This window comes from Leucoraja erinacea, chromosome 26, assembly GCF_028641065.1.
Source record: "Leucoraja erinacea ecotype New England chromosome 26, Leri_hhj_1, whole genome shotgun sequence".
In the NCBI taxonomy this organism is placed as follows: Eukaryota; Metazoa; Chordata; class Chondrichthyes; order Rajiformes; family Rajidae; genus Leucoraja; species Leucoraja erinaceus.
The window spans coordinates 29,739,505-29,764,847 of NC_073402.1; the positions used below are offsets into that span (position 1 = coordinate 29,739,505).

The 25,343-nt window shown below is 46.2% G+C and overlaps 1 protein-coding gene across 1 annotated transcript in view; it reads left to right on the forward strand.

The window, feature by feature from the left end:
• Positions 1 to 14,622, forward strand: part of pacrg (PARK2 co-regulated) — a 160,718-nt gene extending 146,096 nt beyond the window's left edge. The window contains exon 5 of the mRNA XM_055656604.1: positions 14,143 to 14,622. Coding sequence (XP_055512579.1) covers positions 14,143 to 14,303 — 161 coding nt within the window. The 3' untranslated portion in view covers positions 14,304 to 14,622. The remainder of the gene's footprint in view (positions 1 to 14,142) is intronic.
• Positions 14,623 to 25,343: the final 10,721 nt, after the last annotated feature.

Genomic DNA, 25,343 nt, shown 5'->3' on the forward strand with positions numbered 1-25,343 from the left:
CAGCTTGGGGAGCCTGCATCCTGCGGGCATGAACATTGAATTCTCCCAATTTCGTTAGCCCTTGCTGTCTCCTCCCCTTCCTCAGCCCTCGGGCTGTCTCCTCCCATCCCCGAGAAACTCAGCGGGGCAGCAGCAGCATCTATGGAGCGTTGGAAATAGGCAACGTTTCATCCCAAAACCATTCAGGAAGGAAATAGGTAACGTTTCGGGCCGAAACCCAAGGGGTTTCGGCCCGAAACGTTGCCTATTTCCAACGCTCCATAGATGCTGCTGCTGCTGCTGCTGCACCCGCTGAGTTTCTCCAGCATTTTTGTGTAACCTTCGAATTTCCAGCATCTGCAGTTCCTTCTTAAACAACCTACAAACCTGCACGTCTTTGGAATGTGGGAGGAAACCCTGACTTAGTTGAGGCGTATAAGATCATGAGGGGAATAGATAGGGTGAATGTACAGTCTTTCTCCCAGTGTAGGGAAATCAAGAACTAGAAGACATGGGTTTATGGTGATGGAGGAAAGATTTAGACAATAGACAATAGACAATAGGTGCAGGAGTAGGCCATTCGGCCCTTCGAGCCAGCACCGCCATTCAATGTGATCATGGCTGATCATCCACAATCAGTACCCCGTTCCTGCCTTCTCCCCATATCCCCTGACTCCGCTATTTTTAAGAGCCCTATCTAGCTCTCTCTTGAAAGTACCCAGAGAACCGGCCTCTACCGCCCTCTGAGGCAGAGAATTCCACAGACTCACAACTCTATGTGTGAAAAAGTGTTTCCTCATGTCCATTCTAAAGGCCTTGTTCTTAAACTGTGGCCCCTAATTCCGGACTCCCCCCACATCGGGAACCTGAAAGGCAACTTTTTTTACACTGGGTGGCGGGTGTATGGAACGAGCTGCCGGGGGAGGAAGTTAAGAAGGGTATTATCACCACATTTAAAAATAATTTGGACAGGTAGATGGATAGGGACAGGTTTAGAGGGATATCGTCCAAACGCAGGGAAGGTGGGACTAGTGTAGATGGGACATGTTGGTTGGTGTGGGTAAATGGAGCCGAAGGGCCTGTTGCCACACTGTATCACTCTACGACTCTATCTCAGCGGATCACATCTACATGTGTTTCTCTCTGTAATTGTTGCCAGTCAACATTTTGTGGGGGGAACGTATGATTAAGACGGAGCAACATTTTGACTGCAATTCTGAGAAATCGAACATTTAAAAAAAAAAATTGATTTAGATTCTTGCTCTCAGTTCTGAAGCGTAGAAGAGATGGGAAGCAATTTTCAAGAGTAGGTTTTGAGCAGAGCAAGTGGATTTTCAATTATGTTTTTATAATCCAATATATTTTGGAGATTATACATGGTAAATATTGCCGTCATGCTTAACGAATTTTGAGAATAATGGTTTTTGAAATCCACTCTATCTTTGTGACATCGTTGATGGCTTTAGTGACTGGTTGGTGCTTTTCCCCCGATGAACTATATAGGGCTGGATTGCAAGAGCATTAACTTACAAATGGGCTCAGAAATGTCATAAAACAGCACGTGTTCCTTCAGAAGAATTCCTTAGTCCATTTGCGAGAGTAGGAATGAGAGTATATACTCAAAACTGATGAGTATGATCATCCATTCTATCTATCTGCGTTGGATTAGTCCAAACATAAGGCACCAAAACAGGTCATTTGTTTAAGATAGACTCAAAGGGCCTTAGTAACTCAACGGGTCGGGCAGCATCTCTGAAGAGAAAGGAATAGGTGACACTTCGGGTAGGGACCCTTCTCAGTCTGAAGAAGTGCCACGTCTTTATCCACTTCTCCCCAGATGCTGCCTGACCTGCTGAGCACATGACAATGAACTCTCTCTCTTGAACTCTCTCTTGATTCTTGAGTGTTACGGGTGTCAGAGGTTACGGGGAGAAGGCAGGAGAATGGGGTTGAGAGGGAAAGATAGATTAGCCATGATTAAATGGTCCCAACCAATGAAGGCAAGCATACAAATTTGACTAGATTTTACCTCTCCTCACTTTCAGCAAGTGCTCCGGTTTCCTCCCACACCCCAAAGGCTTTCAGGTTTATAGATTAATTGGAATCTGTAAATTGTCCATGGTGTATGGGATAGAACTAGTGTAGGGGGTGATCGCTGGTCAGCATGGACTCGGTGGGCCGAAGGGCCTGTCTCCATGCTGTATCTCTAAACTAATCTAAATTAAACTAAACTAATCTAAGCAATTGCCAAGAAATGATTAACTCATGGACATGTTTACCATGGACATTGTGTGCCAAAGGGCAGTCCCGGTGATGCACTAACCTATGTTCTAAGTTTATAATAATGCTGAGAAATACCACAAATTAAAGAAGCATGTTCGGAACAGTATCAGCAAAAAGGAAAACTTGACTTGCAACAGCAATTTTCACTTCCCTTTTAATTTGCCTTAAACCTCTCCGCAGCCAATGAAGTGCTGTTGACGTGTCGATGGTGCTGAGAGGTAGGAAATGTGGCAGATGAATGGATATGCACAAGAGTCAGCAGCAGATGGGCAGAATGGACCACGGCTCTACAATTGTAGTTCCTTGTGGAAGGGCAGAGGGGACCACAGCTCTGAAGCCCTGGAGACCAGAACACAGCAGAAGCCAAGGCTCAGACACAAAAAAACGATTATTAAGGGTTTGGACACACTAGAGGCAGGACACAGGTTCCCGATGTTGGGGGAGTCCAGAACCAGGGGCCACAGTTTAAGAATAAGGAGTAAGCCACTTAGAACGGAGACGAGGAAACACTTTTCACACAGAGAGTTGTGAGTCTGTGGAATTCTCTGCCTCAGAGGGCAGTGGAGGCCGGTTCTCTGGATACTTTAAAGAGAGAGCTAGATAGGGCCTTTAAAGATAGAGGAGTCAGGGGATGTGGGGAGAAGGCAGGAAGGGAATACTGATTGTGGATGATCAGCCATGATCACATTGAATGGCGGTGCTGGCTCGAAGGGCCAAATGGTCTACTCCTGCACCTATTTTTCTATGTTTCTAATGGGGAAGACTAGGGGACTCAAAGCCAGTCAAAATCAAAGTCAATTTAATTCATCACATGCACCCGAAGGGTGCAGTGAAATGAATTTGCCAGCAGCGATACACTTAAAAAGAACACACAATACACAATAAGATTTAACACAAACATCCACCACAGCATTCTTCACTGTGGTGGAAGGCAACAAAGTTCAGCCAGTCCTCCTCCTTGTTCACCCGTGGTCGGGGCCATGAAGTCGCTGCTACGGACGGCCCAATGTACAGGCCCTCTCGTCGGGATGATCCAAACTCTGACTGCAGGGAACAATTCAAGGTGGAGAAACCAATTTAAAATATATTTAATTTGATCAGTAGATCTAGATGTGGACAGTTCCACAAAGTTGAACAATGAAACCAGTCTTGCTTCCATCAAGATGGCATAATTGGTTAATATTTACAATTAAAATGAATACAAACGTTTGCTGGGACAAAACCTCCATTTTAATGAGTATTTGGTCAAGGTATCTGGGGCAGCCCAGTGGCGCAGCTGAGAACAGCTGCTACCTCGCAATGTTGGAGAATCCCGGTTCGATCCCGACCTCGCATGCTGTCTGTGTAGAGTTTGCGCGTTCTCCCTGTGGCCACGTGGTGCTCCAAGTTCAAGTTCAAGTGAGTTTATTGTCATGTGTCCCTGATAGGACAATGAAATTCTTGCTTTGCTTCAGCACAACAGAACATAGTAGGCATTGACTACAGAACAGATCAGTGTGTCCATATACCACAATATAAATACATACACACATAAATAAATAAACTGATAAAGTGCAAATAGCAGATAAAGGCATGAGGGTCAGTGGATTAAGTGACCTTCAGACTGAAGGAGGGCCCTGACCCAAAATGTCACCTCTCCGTGATCTTGAGAGAAGACACAAAGTGCTGGAGTAACTCAGCGGGTCATGCAGCATCTCAGGAGAACATGGGTAGACGGAATTTCATGTCGAGACCCTCCTTCAGACGAGATGCTGCCTGAGCCGCTGAGTTACTCCAGCATTTTGTGTCCTTTTTTGTAAACCAGCAATTGCAGTTCCTTGTTTCTACAATTTATTTCACAATGGAATGTCCTGTGCACAGTTTTCTCGTGACCATGTTGGAGTTATTAATGTAACGTAAGAATTGCCAGTAGCATGTGGCCACCAGATTACTGTGAATCTTAGCACCAGGAAACCAACAGTGCTCCTCATGGCAATTTTATATTCGAGTTAGGCAGTCTTTAGTTTAGTTTAGTTTAGAGATACAGCGCGGAAACAGGCCCTTCAGCCCGCTGAGTCCGTGCCGGCCATCGAGACCCCGTACAGTAGCACTGTCCTACACACACCAGGGACAATTTACAATTCTTCCTGAAGCCAATTAACCGCCGAACCTGTACGTCTTTGGTACGTGGGAGGAAACCGGAGCACCAGGCGGAAACCCACGCAGGTCACGGGGAGAACATGCAAACTCCGTACAGACAGCACCCGTAGTCAGGATCGAACCCGGGTCTCTGACGCTGCAAGGCGGCAACTCTACCGCTGCGCCACCCAGACAGAATAGACAATGGTGAATTCTGGCGACCAAAGGGGACTCTGAAGAAGGGTTTCGACCCAAAACGTTGCCTATTTCTTTCGCTCCATAGATGCTGCCTCACCCGCTGAGTTTCTCCAACATTTTTATCGGACTTGTGGGGTGGCACTGTGTAATTGTAAATTGTCCCTAGAGTGTGTGTGTGTGTGTGTAGGATAGTGCTATAGTGTGCAGGGATCGCTGGGCGGCACGCACTTGGTGGGCCGAAGGGCCTGTTTCTAAACTAAACTGAACCAGACTAATCCAGAGCAAGTGAGAGACAGAATCCGTCACAGTCTGAAAGAGCTCGGGGAATGAAAGCAGATTCACAGAAATGGAGACCTCTCGATTTTTTCACTTGGATGAGGAAACCAGTTGCGAGGAAATGTCTGCCTTCTGCACTTCCAGGCGAGAAAAACACTCACATTCCTGAGCGACCAGCTGCAGCAGTCAGATGACACAAGCTTCTCTGTCAACATCAAGTCCTTTGGAGTCATCCATTGGTACTTCACTCACATGAATGTATTGCTGGGGAGGTTGGGGAGGAGTGGAATAACTTGCTTTAATTTTGCTCTAAAGTATTTACGTTGTACAAAGTACAACAACCTTCATGTGTGTGTGAAGCTGCAACAGTCCACTCTTGCCCTGTTCAATACCGAGCGAACTGCTCAGAGTGGGTGGATAATAATTAAACTCAGACCGTGACTGGATTCGTACACTGCTCTTGAATTCCACACCAGCGGGCACTGTAAAGAGTTTGTTTCGAAAGGAGTCATGATCTTTCCTGCCCCCTCCTCCCGCTCCCTCCCCCCCCCCTCTCATCCCACAGGCTGCGTGGCGTGCAGGCCTTTCTCGATGGCAGTTTCCTTTGAGAACTGCACTATCAGAAGGCCACAGCGACATCATTCTTCCCCCAAGCCCAACACAAGAACTCACACTGCCCGGGGACAAAGGCATTCTGTGCAGTGACAAATCTCCATTGTCAGTCTCCAAACAGGCTGCTACTGTTTCCAGTCCTTGTTTTCATTGCCATTCATTCCTCCAATATTCATATCTCCCCTCAATTTTATTTTACGAGGCTGAATGAATTCACTTTGCAAATTTCGCATTCCTGAGCAGCCACTGACATTTCTCACTGTGGGAAGTATCTCCTTGGAATTCTCCCCGTCAGTAATAGAGACTCCAGCCTTTCCCGACACAGCGCAGATACAGGCCCTTCGGCCCACAGAGTCCGTGCTGACCGCGATCGCACCGCACACTAGCTCTATCCTACACACACTTCAGACAGTCTGAAGAACAGTTTCGGCCCGAAACGTTGCCTATTTCCTTCGCTCCACAGACGCTGCCGCACCCGCTGAGTTTCTCCAGCACTTTTGTCTACCCCAGCTTTTTGTATCTATCTTTGGTATAGTAACTGGTATTCCTGTCTCTCTGAGAATAATTTAAATCATAAACCAGCAATCTTATTTATTCTAAGGTAGACACAAATGCTGGAGAAACTCAGCGCATGAGAAGAAGGGTCTCGACCCGAAACGTCACCTATTTCCTCCGCTCCATAGATGCTGCCTCACCCCCTTGAGTTTCTCCAGCATTTTGTCTACCTTCGATTTTTCCAGCATCTGAAGTTCCTTTTTAAACATCTTGTTTATTCTGATATTTTATGGGACAGGTTTATCATCTTAAATTACTGAGAATGTTTTGCCATTTGCAGATTATAGAGGCATCAACCAGTTTAGTATTGCATATATCCTCTATATGTGCCTTAACATTTCAGCTGATTCGCCGCAGGGTGAATATTTCAGGCAAATTGACTCTTCTTTGAACTTTCTTTTAAGCTGACTTGATCGGACTTCAATGTGATATCTTTGCACTAAATGTTGTACCCTTCAACCTTTCCCTCTGCACTGCGGGCAGCTTGGTTGTAATCATGTAGGGTCTCTCTTTTGACTGGATAGCACGCAACAGAAGCTTTTCACTGTACCTCGCTACACGTGACAATAATAAACAACTAAACAGCCAACAAAGTGAAAAGTCCATTCAACAACCAGGTCTTTACAGTGCTGGGTTTGAAGGACACGCTGACATTTAATAATCCTATAATCCTAAGCAGCTCTGGAAATAGCTTCAAAAGGCATCAAAGACCCACACCACCCTGGCCATGCACTCGTCTCTCGATGAGGGTGTGAGGCTCGGCGGTGGCGGTGAAGCCTCGTGAGTCGACGGTCAATGAAGGCATGGCGGGACCGCCGTGGGGGGGGGGGGGGGGGGCGAATCAATGGACAATGGAGGACCTGGCGGGGGGGGGGGGGGGGGGGGCTGCGTGAGGGAGGGGGGTGGGGGGGAAACAATGGAGCACCCAGAACGGGGAAGGGGGAGGGGGAGAGTACAAAGGAGGAGCAGGCACGGTGGTACTTTGTAACTTTGTCAGTGCCCTTTGTGTGGCCACTATTTGTATACCTTATGTATGCAAGCAAAGAATTTCACTGTTCCTTGTCACATGGGACAATAAAGTCTTCCACTCCATTTCATCTCGCTGCCCATTGTGAAGAAGGTACAGGAGTCTGAGACTGTGACCTCCAGGTTCAGGAACAGCTTCTTCCCAACAGTATTCAGACCCTTGGACATTGCCCAACACTCACCCTCAGCACTACCACGGAAACTATAATCTTCAATCAATTATTTTTTGTTGAACTACACTACTTTGGTTTTGCACAATTATGGCCTGGTTACCAAGTAAATAATTAATAATTATTTATTCATCGTGTTGTATATTATTGTGTCATCGCGTTAATGGGCCAATAAAGCTCCAGGAAGTAAGAATAGCATTGTTCCATGGCCGGCACATGTGACAATTAAACACCTCAGATTCATGAGTCGTTACTGCCTTGGGAGTCGAAAAAGGTTTCTGGGTGCATTCCTGGATCTCTAGAAAATATCAGTGCCTAAAGGGCCGGTCCCACGAGCACGCGACTCCATGCGGCAAGCGCGACCTAACGTGGTCGCTTGAGCCGTACGGCCTCGCGGGGCCGGTCCCACTTCGATCGCCGGAGCCGTATGGAGTTGTGCAAAGCTGGTCCCGACATCGCGCGGGGCTCCGAAAAACTGACACTGTCCAAAAATTCCGCGGGGCAACGGCCTGCCGGCCCGCAGCTGCATTGAGGCCGTACGCACCGCCTCGACGGGCATGCGCAGTGTCTCGACGTCACGCACGAACTTCCCGGGGCTTCGCTCGAACTTCACGTCAACTCGTACGGGATCACTCGACCTCCGCGCGGCCCCCGCTTCCGGTTTGGTCGCGCTTGCCGCATGCAGGTGCTTGCCGCATGCAGGCGCACGCTCGTGGGACAGGCCCTTTAGGAGAGAGAGGGGAGGAGGCTGTGGTGCGGTGGTGCAGAGGTGAAGTTGCTGCCTCACAGCGCCAGAGACCCGGGTTCGATCCTGACCACGGGTGCTGTCGGTACGGTATTTGCACGTTCTCCCCGTGACCCGCGTTGGTTTTCCCGCGGATGCTCCGGTTTCCTCCCACACTCCAAAGACGTACAGGTTTGTAGGTTAATTGGCTTGGGTAAAATGGTAAATTGTGTGTAGAAAAGCGCGAGTGTAAGAGGCCGCTGGTCGGCGTTGGCTCGGTGGGCCGAAGGGCCTGTTTCCGTGCTGTATCTCTAAACTGAAGTCTGAAGGTGAATAATATTGAGAGGAAAATAATCTCCAATGCTTCACACAACACACGCAGATCAAGAAATAGAGTGTCTCCAACATTTTCCCTGTTTATTTGGATTTCCAGCATTTGCGGTATTTTGTTTAATTGTTATCGACCAGTACAGTGGACCTTGCCCCTGTCTTTGGTCAACCATTTAGTGAATGACGAGAAGCCGTATTTCCTTTGTGGCAAGTAGCCAACATCTGTTTCATTTTGTGCAGCTTCTGGGCTTTAACCTCATGTTTGTATCCTGCATAAAATGATTAAACTAAGATGTGTTTACTTGTGTTGCTGTGAGTGCTGCCAAATTAAATGTCTGTGGTTTGATTTGGTATGAACAATCGGAGAGGTATGTGTGCGGTTTGGAAAGCAGGTGTTACAGCCATTAGTCAATAGTTCAAATACATATTATGTTGCGTGTGTGGAGAACGATACAATACTATCACTATAATGGTGCAAATAGACAATAGGTGCAGGAGTAGGCCATTCGGCCCCTCGAGCCAGCACCGCCATTCAATGTGATCATGGCTGATCATCCACAATCAGTACCCCGTTCCTGCCTTCCCCCCCGTATCCCCTGACTCCACTATCATCAAGAGCCCTATCTAGCTCTCTCTTGAAAGTATCCAGAGAACCGGCCTCCACCGCCTTCTGAGGTAGAGAATTCCACAGACTCACAATTCTCCGTCTGAAAAAGTGTTTCCTCATCTCTGTTCTAAATGGCTTACCCCTTATTCTTAAACAGCGGCCCCTGGCTCTGGACTCCCCCAACATGTTTCCTGACTCTTCTAGCATGCCCAAACTCTTAATAATCTTACATGTTTCAATAAGATATCCTCTCATCCTTCTAAATTCCAGTGTGTACAAGCCCAGCTGCTCCATTCCATCAACATATGAAAGTCAAAGGGTTGGCTATTTTGCCCAAGCTGGAATAAAAAGGAACTGCAGATACTGGTTAGACGTACACCAAATATAGACACAAAATGGTTATGGTTATGATCAGTACAGCTGTCAAAGGATACAGGGAGAAGGCAGGAGAATGGGGTTGAGTGAGGAAGATAGATCAGCCATGATTGAATGGTGGAGTAAACTTGTTGGGCTGAATGGCCTAATTCAGCCCCGATGACATGAAATTATGAATGCTGGGGTAACAGCAATATGAAAGTTGAATTCTCTAATTGGAGGTAACAGTCACATATACTCTGCTCCCCCCTCCCTTCATTTTCCCCCCTACCTCCACTAAAGGATGGTTTACCAGTTCCACAGCTCACAAGGGTGGTCACGGTGGCACAGCGGGTAGAGTTGCTGCCTTACAGCAAAATGCAGCGCCAGAGACCCGGGTTCGATCCCGACTACGGGTGCTGTCTGTACGAAGGTTGTACGTTCTCCCCGTGATCTGCGTGGGATTTCTCCGAGATCTTCGGTTTCCGCCCACACTCCAAAGACGTGCAGGTTTGTAGGATAATTGGCTTGGTATAAATGTAAAATTGTCCAAGTTGGCGATATGCAGAGTATTGCCCTGCCGACTACAACATTCAGAAGGTTCAGAAAGTTATTGTATCCCTCTTGAGATCACACCGGCTCGACAAAACAATCAGCCTATCAGAGAACCGCCCTGCCTATGGCTGTGTTAGCTGTGAGGAGGATGCTAGGAGGCTGCAAGGTGACTTGGATAGGCTGGGTGAGTGGGCAAATGCATGGCAGATGCAGTTTAATGTGGATAAATGTGAGGTTATCCACTTTGGTGGCAAAAACAGGAAAGTAGACTATTATCTGAATTGTGGCCGATTAGGAAAGGGGGAGATGCACCGAGACCTGGGTGTCATGGTACACCAGTCATTAAAAGTAGGCATGTAGGTGCAGCAGGCAGTGAAGAAGACGAATGGTATGTTAGCATTCATAGCAAAAGGATTTGAGTATAGGAGCAGGGAGGTTCTACTGCAGTTGTACAGGGTCTTGGTGAGACCACACCTGGAGTATTGCGTACAGTTTTGGTCTCCTAATCTGAGGAAAGACATTCTTGCCATAGAGGGAGTGCAGAGAAGGTTCACCAGACTGATTCCTGGGATGTCAGGACTTTCATATAGAGAAAGACTGGATAGACTCGGTTTGTACTCGCTAGAATTTAGAAGATTAAGGGGGGATCTTATAGAAACTTACAAAATTCTTAAGGGGGTTGGACAGGCTAGATGCAGGAAGATTGTTCCCGATGTTGGGGAAGTCCAGAACAAGGGGTCACAGTTTAAGGAAAAGGGGGAAATCTTTAAGGACAGAGATGAGGAAAACTTTTTTCACACAGAGAGTGGTGAATCTCTGGAATTCTCTGCCACAGAGGGTAGTTGAGGCCACAGTTCATTGGCTATATTTAAGAGGGAGTTAGATGTGGCCCTTGTGGCTAAAGGGATCAGGGGGTATGGAGAGAAGGCAGGCACAGGATACTGAGTTGGATGATCAGCCATGATCATATTGAATGGCGGTGCAGGCTCGAAGGGCTGAATGGCCTACTCCTGCACCTATTTTCTATGTTTCTATGGTCATCTATAGCTGGTCCTGATTTGTCCTGGTCTTTCCTTGCTTCCCATTCATAGGTTCATAAGATCATAAGTGCTAGGAGTAGAATTAGACCATTTCGGCCCATCAAGTCTCCTCCGCCATTCAATCACGGCTGATCTATCTCTCCCTCCCAACCCCATTCTCCTGCCTTCTCCCCATAACCCCTGACACCTGATTCCTTCCAACCCCAATGAACTGTCCGTATTCTCCAGATTTGCTGCCAGACACTGACTTGTAGCGCCATGAATTATAACTCATTGGTTTTTGCCTTTTATGCAGTCCGTCTGTCTTTTTATTATTTTTTGTCTCATTTGAATGTAGTTTTTATTTATTTTTTTGTGTATGTGTGTGGGTGTGTGTGTGTGGGGGGCGGGGGGGGGAAACTTTTAAAATCTATCCCCTGCACGGAGACCCCGACCTTTTCCCTGTCGGGTCTCCGTTGTCGTTGGGGCCGAGCACCGTGGAGCGGCCTCCAGCAGGAACGACCTGGGGCTCCAGTCACGGAGCTGCGGACTTTACTCACCTTCGCGGAGCTGGCCGAGTCCGGAGCGGGTGGTGCGGTGGTGGCGCTCGGCTGTGACCCGACCCCCGTGGATTCGGAGGCTCCAACCGCAGGTCTGGTGGACAGGAACACCGGGAGCCCGCGGGTCCCTGCTGGGAGACCGCTTTTCGGGGCTTCCGCAGCGGCGACTTCACCCGCCCGAGTTGCGGGGTTGAAGAGTACCTGGAGCGGGGCCCTACATCATCGCCCCGCGCGGCTTGGAACGGCTGCGGGACTTTGCTAGCGCCCGCCGGGGGCTCCAACAACAAGACCCGGAGCGCGGCCTTGCATCACCCGGCGCGGCATGAATGGCCGCGGGACAATTACCATCACCCGCCGGGGGCTTTAACTTTGACTCTAACATCGGGAGGGGATGGGAAGTGCAAGGGAGAGAAGTCTTTGCCTTCCATCACAGCAAGGAGGAGATGCGCTGTGATGGATGTCTGTGTAAATTGTGTTGTGTCTTGGGTCTTTCTTGTGTGTATGACTGCAGAAACAACATTTCATTTGAACCTCAATGGGGTTCAAATGACAAATAAATTGTATTGTATTGTATTGTATTGTTGTTGAATGGAATTAAATGCCAATAAACATCCTGTGCATTACAAAATATTTTTATGTTTCCATTGAATCGCCATTTTCACAGCTTTAATTAAATGTATCTCCATGTTGAGACCATTCGTGCAGGAAGGAAGTTCGGGTGTTTCACAGAGGAAGAGGACTTAACTTTCTGGTGCCTTTCCCCACAGTGGAAATGTTTGATTCTGCTGTGGGGGGATGTGTGTGTGGAACTCTATAATGTGTTGTTTTCATTTTCTTTTTTTTTTAACCTTTTTCTATGGTTTGTATGGAAACTTATTATCTATTTTATGTAAAGCACTTTGGTGTCAATGCGAGTTGACTTAAAACGTGCTTTATAAATAAAACTTACTTACTTACTTACAGATGCTGGTTTACATCGAAGATAGAAACAAATTGCTGGAGTAACTCAGCGTGTCAGGCAGCACCTCTGGAGAGAAGGAATAAGTGACGTTTCGCGTCGAGACCCTTCTTCAGTCCCATTCGGACAACGTCGTCTGAAGAAGGGTCTCGACCCGAAACGTTACCTATTCTTTCGCTCCATAGATGCTGCCTCACCCGCTGAGTTTCTCCAGCATTTTTATCTACCTTCAATTTTTCCAGCATCTGCAGTTCTTTCTTAAATAATTTCTTCTATAGTATTGCATTAGGTTGCAAATTTACATACAGAAACAAACATGGTACGAACTGGCTCTGGCCATGTCGATATTAAGACAAATCATGATTGTGATGTTCTATTTTGTTATACATTATTGTGCCTTTTCCCAATTACGTAAAGATGAATGAATAATGTTTCTACTGCTATTAATTTCTGAAGCTTTGAATCAGGTCCTTATTGCTCTTGAAGTGTAGAGTTTGTTGTGGCTACAAAATGAATTGGTTTGGGGGAATTAAATTTACAGCTGCGTCACACACATTAAATTCTACTTGTTTCTATGTCCGATATAACATCCTGATTTATGATGCCAAAGTAGGGGTGTAATAAACATTTTACAGGGTAGAAATATCTCTGAAGAAATCTGCAAAAGCTGCAATTAACAGCAAGATTAAACGCAAGTGGCAGGAGATGAAAGGCAATTAGCGTATTTCTGTCAAACATTGTACATAACTTTTGTCACTTGCAGCAGAAGTAATTAGTATTCTGCTGCCTCTGTCCCGTGTTGTGGATGCCAAATAATTAACAGTGCTGTAAAATAGAGATGCATGGATCATTGTGCTGTTTAAAACAATGCTTTACTGTACAGGAATATTCTGACTACACCTGTTCCGAGCCCAACAACTGGCGTGATGCTACTGAGCAGATTTAGAATGTCACCAAGACTAGAATAGAACATTAGGGCAAGCACGGGCTCAAGGAGATAAAATCATTTCCAATTTATCAATCCTCGCAGAAAGAGAAGGTGGAAGAGTTTTAGTTTAGTTTAGTTTAGAGATACAGCATGGAAACAGGCCCTTCGGTTCACGAGTCCGCGCCGACCAGCGATCCCCGCACATTACCGTTATCCCGCTCACACTAGGGACATTTTACATTTATACCACCAAGCCGATTAAACTACAAACGTCTTTGGAGTGTGGGAGGAAACCGGAGCACCCGGAGAAAACCCATGGAGGTCACGGGGAGAACGTACAAACTCCATACAGACAGCACCCATAGTCAGGATCGAACCCGGGTCTCTGGCGCTGTGAGGCAGCGACTCTCTCACTGGGGTTTTAAACCAGAACGGTGCAGAGACTCTGACACTAAGGTGGCGCCCAACCTTGGTGACTCTCTGTGTGATGGTCACAGAAGTGGATCTGTGATCGTTCATTACAAACACTCCACTCTTTTAAACCTCGACCCCTACAGCAGACACTTTCAACGGCTCGATTGTAATCGTGTGTTGTCTTTCCGCAGACTGCTTAGCACGCAACAAAAACCTTTTCACTGTACCTCGGTACACGTGACAATAAACTAAACTCAAACTAAAAAACTAGTTGAAGGGTCTTCAATGATAAGATAAAGTCAAGTTGTTAAATTGATCAATTCTGGGCGGTGTGGAGAGACATCTAATGTTTCAACCATGTTGCCTCAAAAAAACGTAACTGCAGCCTATTCACCTAAGCAGAAAAATTGTAATTGGTTAGGACAGATTCTTTTGATCTCTGAACTGATTGTCCTTTTTCTTCTTCCCCTTGCCAGTAAATATGGGAGACGGTATTGACTACAGTCAGCAGAAACGGGAAAATATTGGTGACCTTATCAATGAAACTCTGGAGGTCTTTGAGCGCTTTGGTGGAGAAGATGCCTTCATCAACATTAAGTACATGGTCCCCACATATGAGTCCTGCATATTAAACTAAAACTCTACAAAAGGCAGGAACATTTAGAATTGAAAAATTTACTAGGCACATTTGGACTGCAGTGCTTCAAAATCATCTTCATATATTGCGGAAAATTTGAATGTCATTTGAAATAGAGTCTCTTACAGGAAGTATAAAAGCAAGCCGTTATCAGTGGGGGGAAAAACACACGTTAGAAAAATGACAGAATTGGATTAACGTTGCATTTGTATTGTTTCATAATTTGATATATCATCTTTAAAAATCAGTCTCTGTAGTACTTTGACAATAATTAACATCTATTTCATTAAATAATATTCCACACAAATTAGTTGAGCATTTATGAAAAACCTATCCATGTGCACAAATATTAATATTGTCTGCAAACATTGAATTGTTTGTTCAATGACAATTATTCATTTGGGGATTGGTACTCCCCATTCAGTGTTTTAATGCCAGGTTTGTGAGGATGATTTCTCAGGCCTGGGTGTTGATTTCCAGAGTTCTGATGATGTTTCACAATGCACTCGTCAAATCAATTGTTCATTGTACACAGGGAATGGAAGACATGTACTTTCAGCACCCTTAGAAATCCTGCACCAATTTAGTTTGGCTTAGGGATACAGTGTGGAAGCAGGCCCTTCAGCCCACCGAGTTCGCGCCGACCAGCGATCAAGTAAGTAAGTTTATTGGCCAAGTATTCACATACAAGGAATTTGCCTTGGTGCTCCGCCCACAAGTAACAACATGACATACGAATGACATACAGTGACAGTTACGAATGACTTAGAAAACACGAAACATTAATAATAATAAAACATTAATGATAAAACACCATTGCTCAAGCATGTGAACCAACAAAATACCAGATCAAAGGGAGGCAACAGATTATTGGCTGTTGAGTAGAGCAACTACTCGTGGGATAAAAACTGTTTTTATGTCTGGCTGTGGCAGCTTTGACAATCCGGAGTCGCCTTCCAGAGGGAAGTGATTCAAAGAGTTTGTGGCCAGGGAACACTGCATTAGTTCTATCCTACACACTAGGGACAATTTACAGAAACTAATTAACCTACAAACCCGCACGTCTTTGGAGTGTGGAAGGAAACCCTCACACCCGGTGAAAACCCACGCAGGTCACGGGGAGAATGGACAAACTCCGTACAGACAGCGCCCGTAGTCAGGATTGAACCCGGGTCTCTGGCGCTGTAAGGCAGCAACTCTACCGCTGCGCCAACATGCCGCCCATAATTAAAAGCTTTTTGCTGTACATAACAGCCCAAAGCAAGCTCACACAAGCAGCAGTGTGATAATACCTGGATAAACCTTTACTGATGATGTTTGAGAGATAAATATTGGTCACGACACCACAGATAATTCCTTCACTTTTCTTCTGAAACAGAGCCATGGGATCTTTCACATCAAAGATCGGCCCAGGTGACAAAGATCGATAAAGACAGCACGGTGGCGCAGCAATAGAGTTGCTGCCTCACAGCACCAGAAGCCCAGGTTCGATCCTGTCTACGGGTGCTGTCTGTACAGAGTTCATACGTTCTTCCTGCGACCGTGTGGGTTTTCTCCGGGTGCTCCGGTTTCCTCCCACACTCCAAAGACGTACAGGTTTGTAGGTTATTCGACTTTGGTAAAATTGTAAATTGTCCCTAGTGTGTAGGATGGTGTTGGCGTACAGGGATTGCTGGTCGGTGTGGACTCGTTGGGCTGAAGGGCATATTCCCCTGCTGTATCCCTAAACTAACAACTAAACTAAACAGATTAATGATTGCAATTAATTTTCTGTTCGCAATGAAGAACTTGCTCCAGTTTGATCCATTTGTCCCGTGTTGCTTCAATGGGCAACATCCATGGTGCAGTGCCCATTGGTATTCAATAAGTAACTTGCTATCTCGACCCAGACATTAGTTAAAGAGTAGAAACAAGGAACCACAGATGCTTGTTGCAAATATAACCATATTTGGTTAATATGCAAAAGACAGAAAGTGCTAGTGTGATACAGCGAGTCAGCCAACATCTCTGGAGAACATAGCTGGTGACCTTCAGGTTAGGATCCTTCAGACTCATCATCTTTTCAAGATACAACTTCCGAGGAAGAGTCTCGACCCGAAAGTTTGGAGTCACTCAGCGGGTTAGGCAGCATCTCTGGAGAAGATGGATGGGTAACGTTTCGGATTGAGACCCTTCTTCACTTGAAACATCACCGATCGATGTTACCCAGAGATGCTGCCTGATTCGCTGAGTTACTCCAGCACTTTGTGTCCTTAGCTAATGTGTGTGGGAATGTTACTCATGGAGACACAAGAGCCAAACCCGGAGTGGTGGCGCAGCGGTAGAATTACTGCCTTACAGCGCCAGACATCCAGGATCATCCAGACCACGGTTCCTGTCTGTACGGAGTTTGTACGTTCTCCCCGTGACTTGCGTGGGTTTTCTCCAAGATCATCGGTTTTCCTCCCACACTCCAGAGACCTACAAGTTTGCAGGCTGATTGGCTTGGTGTAAGTGTAAATTGTCCCTAGTGTGTGTAGGATAGTGTAAGTGTGCGGGGATCGCTGGTCGGTACAGACTCGGTGGGGCCGAAGGGCCTATTTCTGCACTGTATCTCTCTGAACTAAACTAAACTGCTTTGGTTGTCCACATTTGCTAGTTTCACGACTTTTGGCTACAATGTTTAAACACGATTGCCCGGTGCCAAACAAACATGCTCGCAATCCGAAACGCAATATGGAGAGCGTCATGAGTGATTAAAACTGTGGTGGCCTTTAAGAGAAATTGTGCCACTTGGACGGTTCACAAAGGGATTGCAATATTATCCTGCCAATTTCGACATAATTCCCTCATCATCAGAGGTCTCGTTTGGAACTACATGAGAGACAGAGTTACTGTGGATGAACTCCCCCCCGACAGCACCAAAGGAAGAGGTTGTGTTCAAACGGGGCACTAGAAATGATCATTTCCATTCTATTCTGTCATATAATTGTTTTAATACAGCTACAAGCTGCCAATTAACCTCCAACAGGAAAGGCACCTTTGAATCCTCCCACTCCAGAAGCATTGGGTTAATTGTGTGCCTTTCAGGAGTGTTAATTAGCAATTAGGAGAGAGGTCTACTATGGCAAGAAACAAAGCTAACCCTGATGTTCGAGTCAAGCCAAGATTATTATCATACGCGCAGGGTGCAGTGAGGTACAAGTACAAAGAGAATGGACGGCACGTTGGCTGTTGTAGGTAAACCTACAAACCTGGACGCCTTTGGAATGTGGGAGGAAACTGGAGCACCCGGAGAAAACCCACGCAGGTCGAGGGGAGAAGGTCTAAACTCCGTACCGACAGCACCCGTAGCCAGGATCAAACACGGGTCTCTGGCGCTGTGAGGCAGCAACACTACCGCTGCGCCACCGTGCCGCTCATAAAATGATCCCTCCCGCAGGTGTGGGACTTCAGGCTTCTGTACCTCCAGCCCGATGGCAGCAACACAAAGGGTTTGGCTCAGATGGTGGGGATCCTTGCTGCTAGATTGGTGTAACTGTCACTGTATGTCATGTTGTTACTTGTGGGCGGAGCACCAATGCAAATTCCATGTATGTGAATACTTGGCCAATAAACGTACTTACTTACTTACTTAGATGCTGCCTTCTTGAGGCAACGACTCAATGTAGATGACAATAAACTCTCTTGACTTGACTTGACTTTCGATGGTGTGGAGGGCTGTGTCCATGATGGACTGGGCTGAATCCCACCACTCTCTGCAGCCTCTTGCATTCCTGTGTGCTGGAATTGCCGTACCAGTCAGCATAACTTCAGCACAGCATATATATGTAAAAGTTTATGTTTAGGAAGAAACTGCAGATGCTGGTTTACACCGAAGATAGACACAAAATGCTGGGGATTTAGAGTATTCGGTGATAAGCTGAATCTCTTCAAACTTCTCAAAGGGTAGAGGCACTGGGGCAGTTTCAGTGCTGGGCCCAAGACACGTCATCTGAGATATTAATCCTCAGGAATTTTAAGCTGCAAAATCTTTCAACAGCAAACCCACATGCTATTCAGACTTCCCCTTTATGAAGTCAACCATTGGTTGCCATGGAGATAAATGAAGGGTGTCTGAATTAGTCAGATCTGTAACATCCTGTCATGCAGGAAGTTAGCGGATGGTGAACTTTCTGACTGACTGCATTAATGAAAGGGCATCCAACGGAATCGTATATTGTTTTTTGTTGTTGTCTTTACTGCTGCTGCCTGATCTTCTGAGCATTTCCAGCATTTTATATTAATTTTCAGGACACAAGGCTCCACATGTGGGAAGGAACCACAGATGAAGTAACTCAGCGGGACAGGCGGCATCTCTGGAGAAGGAATGGGTGACGTTTCAGGTCGAGACCACACTTCAGACTGGAAATGCTGGTTTACACCGGAACTGCTATTTACACTGAAGATAGACACAAAATGCTGGAGTAACTCAGCGGGATGGGCAGCATTTCTGGAGAAAAGGGATGGGTGACGTTTTGTGTCGAGACGGGTCTGAAGAAGGGTCTCGACCTGAAATGTCACCCATCCCTTCGCTCCAGAGATGCTGCCTATCGCGTGGAGTTACTCCAGCATTTTGTGCCCCTTTGTGTAAACCAGCATCTGCAATTCCTTCTTTCTACACAAACATGACCAAACTCATCCAGCATGAATTTCCACCGCATCATGTAGGCCCGGACTCTTTACCACTCAGGTTGTAAAGCAATGGATTCCCTTTACCTTTGCTATTTATTCAGATAGCGCAGCGGTAGAGTTGCTGCCTCACAGCGTCAGGGATCTGGGTTCGATCCTGACTATGGGTGCGGTCTGTACGGCTTTTGCACGTTCTCCCCGTGGCCTGTGGGGGTTTCCTCTGGGAATTCCGGTTTCCTCCCACACTCCAAATTTGTAGGTTAATTGGCTTGGTAAAATTGTAAATTGTCCCTAGTATGCGTATGATAGTGTTGGTATATGGAGATCGCTGGTTGGCACGGACTCAGTGGGCCGAAGGGTTCTTTCCGTGCTGTATCTCTAAACTAAACTAAATTAAACTAAATCTCTCCAATTGTCTATTTTCTACTAAATACTCACCTAACTATGTTCTCTTATTCATCCTTGGCTATCTTCAGAATCATTATCCACTGTGTCTTTTTCACCCCTCAAGCTACTAGTTCCAGAGCCTCATCAACGTTTGTGCCCCTCAAAAATTCATTCTAATATCTTCTCCCTCATCATTTGCTCCTTCATTACTTTTCCCTCTTTTGCAATTTGCTTCAAGATAATATTTCTTCCCCTTCCATCGTTCGATTCCACTGCGATTTTCTCTTCCTATTCATCTGCACTATCCTTCAAATCTCGAAGCCATTTTCCAAAATACTTGTCCATCTTAGAAACATAGAAACATAGACATTAGGTGCAGGAGTAGGCCATTCGGCCCTTCGAGCCTGCACCGCCATTCAATATGATCATGGCTGATCATCCAACTCAGTATCCCGTACCTGCCTTCTCTCCATACCCCCTGATCCCCTTAGCCACAAGGGCCACATCCAACTCCCTCTTAAATATAGCCAATGAACTGGCCTCAACTACCCTTTGTGGCAGAGAGTTCCAGAGATTCACCACTCTCTGTGTGAAAAAAGTTCTCCTCATCTCGGTTTTAAAGGATTTCCCCCTTATCCTTAAGCTGTGACCCCTTGTCCTGGACTTCCCCAACATCGGGAACAATCTTCCTGCATCTAGCCTGTCCAACCCCTTAAGAATTTTGTAAGTTTCCAACCTCTCTGCTCTTGTAAAACATCTTGGAACCATTCGCTTCTGTTGCTTGCAGTCATCATTCCGACTGTTCATTCATCACTGCTTGACTGAAATTCTTTTTCACTAAATGCACTTTGGTAATATTTCTAATGTGCCAGTGCATAATCATAATAACCAAGTTTTTTCCACTGATTTATATAAACTATGCAGGCAAATAACGTGCTCCCTGAGGTTATGACTAAAATCCATTTCTGCCACGATTACCCAACTGGGGAACAGCCTTGGCAATATTAGGACCTACATCAATAGTTCAATGACCCGCTGAGTTACTGCAGCATTTTGTGTCTACCTTCAATAGTTCTTTATTGCCACATATGCACAGCAGAGTGAAAATTCTTTTGCACAACCCACAAATCCACAGTCGCCATATTTTGGTGCCGTTTACAAAGAAAAATAAATAGTCCAAAGTCCAAAGTGGGTCCGTGCGCATGATGTACTGGAGCAGCTCCTGATCCAGGCGAGCCCCAGGCTTCTGCAGGGCCTACTCCGTTGCCCTCGACCGGCTCGGCCCGCTGACCCCACGTCCTTCTCTTCTCCTCACCTCTGTGACCCGGGGGGGAGGGGGGCTTCCTGCCGCCGACCCTGCAGGCACTGGAGACAACACCCCGCTCCCTCTCCCACCGGCCCACTCCTCACGTCCGTCCTTTAGAGGCAGGAAACATGTTCCCGATGTTGGGGGGAGTCCAGAACAAGGGGCCACACAGTTTAAGAAGAAGGAGTAAGCCATTTAGGACGGAGACGAGGAAACCTTTTTTCTCACAGAGAGTGGTGAGTCTGTGGAATTCTCTGCCTCAGAGGGAGGTGGAGGCCGGTTCTCTGGATGCTTTCAAGAGAGAGCTGGATAGGGCTCTTAAACATAGCGGAGTCAGGGGATATGGGGAGAAGGCAGGAACGGGGTACTGATTGGGGATGATCAGCCATGATCACATTGAATGGCAGTGCTGGCTCAAAGGACCAATTGGCCTACTCCTGCACCTATTGTCTATTGTCTATCGTCCTCACCAGCGGCTCCCCCCTCCTCCTCCACTATCCGGTCTCTGTGGGCCGAGCTCGGTGGCTTCCCAGCTTCCCCCCCCGCCGGCCGCGGGTCCTTCATGGCGGCGGTGAGCCGCACAGGACTGTCACCGCACGTGGTCACGGGCAACGCGCCTGGTCTTCGTTGCGGGCGGCCACCAGATCTTTGTCGGTAGAATCGGCAGGTTTTACAAACTCATAGTCGTGACCAGCTAAGTTATAGACCAGGTACCGGGGAAGTAAAGTTGTTGCCCCACAGCGCCAGAAACCAGAGTTTACACGTTCTCCCTGTGACCTCGTGGGTTTTCTTTGGGTGCTCTGGTTACCTCCCACACTCCAACGACATGCATGTTTGTAGGTTAATTGGTTTTGGTAAAAATTGTAAATTGTCTCTAGTGTGCGGGTCGGCATGGACCTTGAGGGCCGAAGGGCCTGTTTCTGTGCTGCATCTCTACAGTATAAAGTTAATTCGCAGTGGTTAATGTCCCCCATTGGTGCAGGTATTAATCGCCGATTTGACAGAGGTACACTTTGAGGAACGAGACTGATATCATTCATGGAACAGAGGCTGGGAAGTTGCATGTTAAACCTTAAAAGAGGTTAAGTTGTAAGATACTTGAGTGGCTGAGCTTTAGAGAGAGGTTGGGGAAGCGAGGACTACATGCCTCGGAGTGCAGGAGGATAAGGGATGATCTTATAGAGATGTACAAGATCATGAGGGGAATAAATAGGAACCTTTTACCCAGAGTAGGATCATCAAGAACCAGAGGACAGAGGTTTAAAGTGGGAGGGGAAAGTATGAATAGGAACCAGAAGGACATACTTTTTCGCACAGAAAGTGGTGGGTGTATGGAATGAGCTGCCAGAGGAGGTAGTTGAGGCAGGGACTACAACAACAGGTAAAAGGCATTTGGACTGGTACAAGGATAGGAAAGGTTTAGGGGGGTATGGGCCAAATGCGGGCAGGTGGGACTAGTGTAGATGGGGGCATCTTGGTCGGCATGGGCAAGTTGGGACAAAGGGGCAGTTTCTGTGCTGTACGACTCGATGACTCTCTACCACTCCATAGAGTAGGAGAGTTTTTCCTACAAGTGTTTAAAACTATAATATGTTTAAAATGGTGTCTACTTCCCATCTTTTTAAACTTCATGTTGTATTGCACTTACTCCATGTAAAAAAATCCTCTTTGCACGATAGGAAAATCCAATCATCTCTCTTTTTGCTTTTGTCAACAAATGCTGCTATCAAGCTTTCAAGTAAAGAAAATAACTAAGGAACAGATGGCTTGGGAGCACTGCATACAGAGAGCAGGAAAGAAAAATCACGTAATGTTTCACACGTCCAAAAAATGTCTTCTGTTCTACTGGTTTCAGTGAATATCAATGATATGTGAAGGAGAGTGTTATTCAAAGAGTAGGAACAAGATTTTATCAGGGACCTGAATTCCTACAATCACCATTCTTACAGTACAAAACCATATTCATATCTAATACAATTTAAAGAGCTTGGGTCAGTCTCCACATAATTTTTATGATCATTTTAATCAAAGGGGTAGCACGGTGGCGCAGCGGTAGAGTTGCCGCCTTACAGCAGTTACAGCGCCGGAGACCCGGGTTCGATCCCGACTACGGGTGCTGTCTGTACGGAGTTGGTACGTTCTCCCCGTGATCCACATGGGTTTTCTCCGAGATCTTCGGTTTTGTCCCACACTTCAAAGACGTACAGGTTTGTAGGTTAATTGGATTGGTATAAATGTAAATGTCCCTAGTGTGTGTAGAAAAGTGTTAGTGCGCGGGGATCGCTGGTCGGTGTGGACTCAGCGGGCCAGAGGGCCTGTTTCCATGCTGTATCTCTAAACTAAACTAAACTAAAATAAACTATGCGAAGTACTTAGCCTTTTACCCCTGTGTGTGTACATTATATTTGTAGAGTGCATAAACATATACTGTATAGGTATACTACAACTAAAAGGGTCTGAAGAAGGGTCTCAACCGAAAACGTCAACCATTCCTTCTTTCCAGAGATGCTGCCTGTCCCGCTGAGTTACTCCAGCTTTTTGTGTCTATCTTCGGTTTAAACCAGCATCTGCAGTTCCTTCCTACACAAGACTGTTTAATTGTCAGGCACCAACGATGGAAGGACAACATTCCTACTTGCAGCAGCATGACAGGAACGGAATGTTTAATCTTGATAAGTGCTTAGCTATTTCATTTTGTAATGTCTTGACGTTGTGAGGGATTGTAAAAAGCCTTTTGATTTCACGACCTGATTCCCCATTCAGGGAACAAGTTATCTCCTTCCCAGAAGCTGTCCAAAATCTGGAAGAATGCTGGCAAATGGAACGGAACAATGAGTTGTCCCAAATAAGCACCCTGACTCAAGAGCTAAAGATCGCACCTCCTGGTTTTGGCTTCACTCAAGGATGCCAGTATGTCATCAACTGGTTGATCCATACATCGCTGCCGTATGTGGAAAATCAAACACGTGCCACAATGTGACCAACTTAATTATTGCGGGAGGTCACAACAGGACACAAAAGTGCTGGAGTAACTCAGCATCTCTGGAGAACATGGATAAGTAATTTTTGGGTCGGGAATCTGTAGTGAATCTGTGGAATTCTCTGCCACAGAAGGTAGTTGAGGCCACAGTTCATTGGCTATATTTAAGAGGGAGTTAGATGTGGCCCTTGTGGCTAAAGGGATCAAGGGGTATGGAGAGAAGGCAGGGATGGGATACTGAGTTGGATGATCAGCCATGATCATATCGAATGGCGGTGCAGGCTCAAAGGGCCGAATGGCCTACTTTTGCACCTATTTTCTATGTTTCTATGACCCTTCTTCAGGACATGAGGAGTCCATTTTGGCCATTGGCTCAAAACCAGCTCCCAGCACCACAGAGACGGTGGTCCTGACCTTCAAGTACCTCTTTGGAGACCTTGGAACTATCTTTAACCGGATTTTATCTAGCACTAAATGTCACACCCTTTATCCTGTATCTGTACACTGTGGACGGCTTGATTGTAATCATGTACAGTCTTTCCACTGACTGGATCGCACGCAGCAAAAAAGCTTTTTCACTACCTCGGTACACGTGACAATAATAAATGAAACTAAACCATTCCATCCCATGCAATTCACTCTGTTCTTAATTTCCTACGATCCTGCTTTTTTCCCCATCCTCTTGGCCATCAACCGCCCTTTGATTCCTTTGTCACTTATTTACACTAAGAGCTGATTTGCAGTTGGCAATTGACCCACCAGCATGTGCTTGGGATGTGGGGAACAACTCAGACCAAACTCACTGCGACACGTGGAAACTGCAGGCTTAACTTCAATGCCACTTCCCATTCTTGAAAACAAAATATGGACAACTTATTAATGTGGTCTGTGTGTCTTCACAGAGGAATAGCAAAACTCCACAAGTTCCTTCCTGAAGCACTTTTTTTAGCCAGTGAGACCGACATTAAACAATGATTCAATCAATGGTACTTTCACCCAAGTAGTGATTTTTTTTGTTGTTTTGCGTACAGGGTGGCACAGTGACGCAGTGATAGAGTTACTGCCTCGCAGCAACAGAGTCCCGGGTTCAATCCTGACTACGGGTGCTGTTTTTACGAGTTTGTCCGTTCACCCAGTGACCGCGTGGGTTTTCTTCGGGTGCTCCAGTTTCCTCCCACATTGTCCCTGGTTTGTATAATAGTGCTCGTGTACGGGGTTATCAGATTCAGATTCAGATTCAAACTTTATTGTCATTGTGCAGTGTACAGTACAGAGACAACGAAATGCAGTTAGCATCTCCCTAGAAGAGCGACATAGAATATGAGCAATAATAAATATATTTACGTGCATACAATCATAGTAGTGCAATTATTTTTTCCTGGGGGGGTGATTGGCAATCACCGAGGTACAGTGTTGAGTAATGTAACAGCCGGTTCGCTGGTCAGCACGGTTGGGTGGGCTGTAGGGCCTGTTTCCGCTCTGTATCTCTAAAGTTAAAATTAAGTCTAAAGCATACAGTTCAGTGACAATCCTATCATGCATTAGGCTCAATCATACTATGTTTGAGAGTGTAAGATCGTAAAGCACACAGAGTCTTCTTCTTACGTATGGCGTGCACAGCCTAAAGTTGTAGGTCAACTTGTTCTATTTGATCTTGAAGTACACAAGAGTCACCTACTTTTAGGTACCAACTTGAATCCTTCAAGTCCGAATTTCT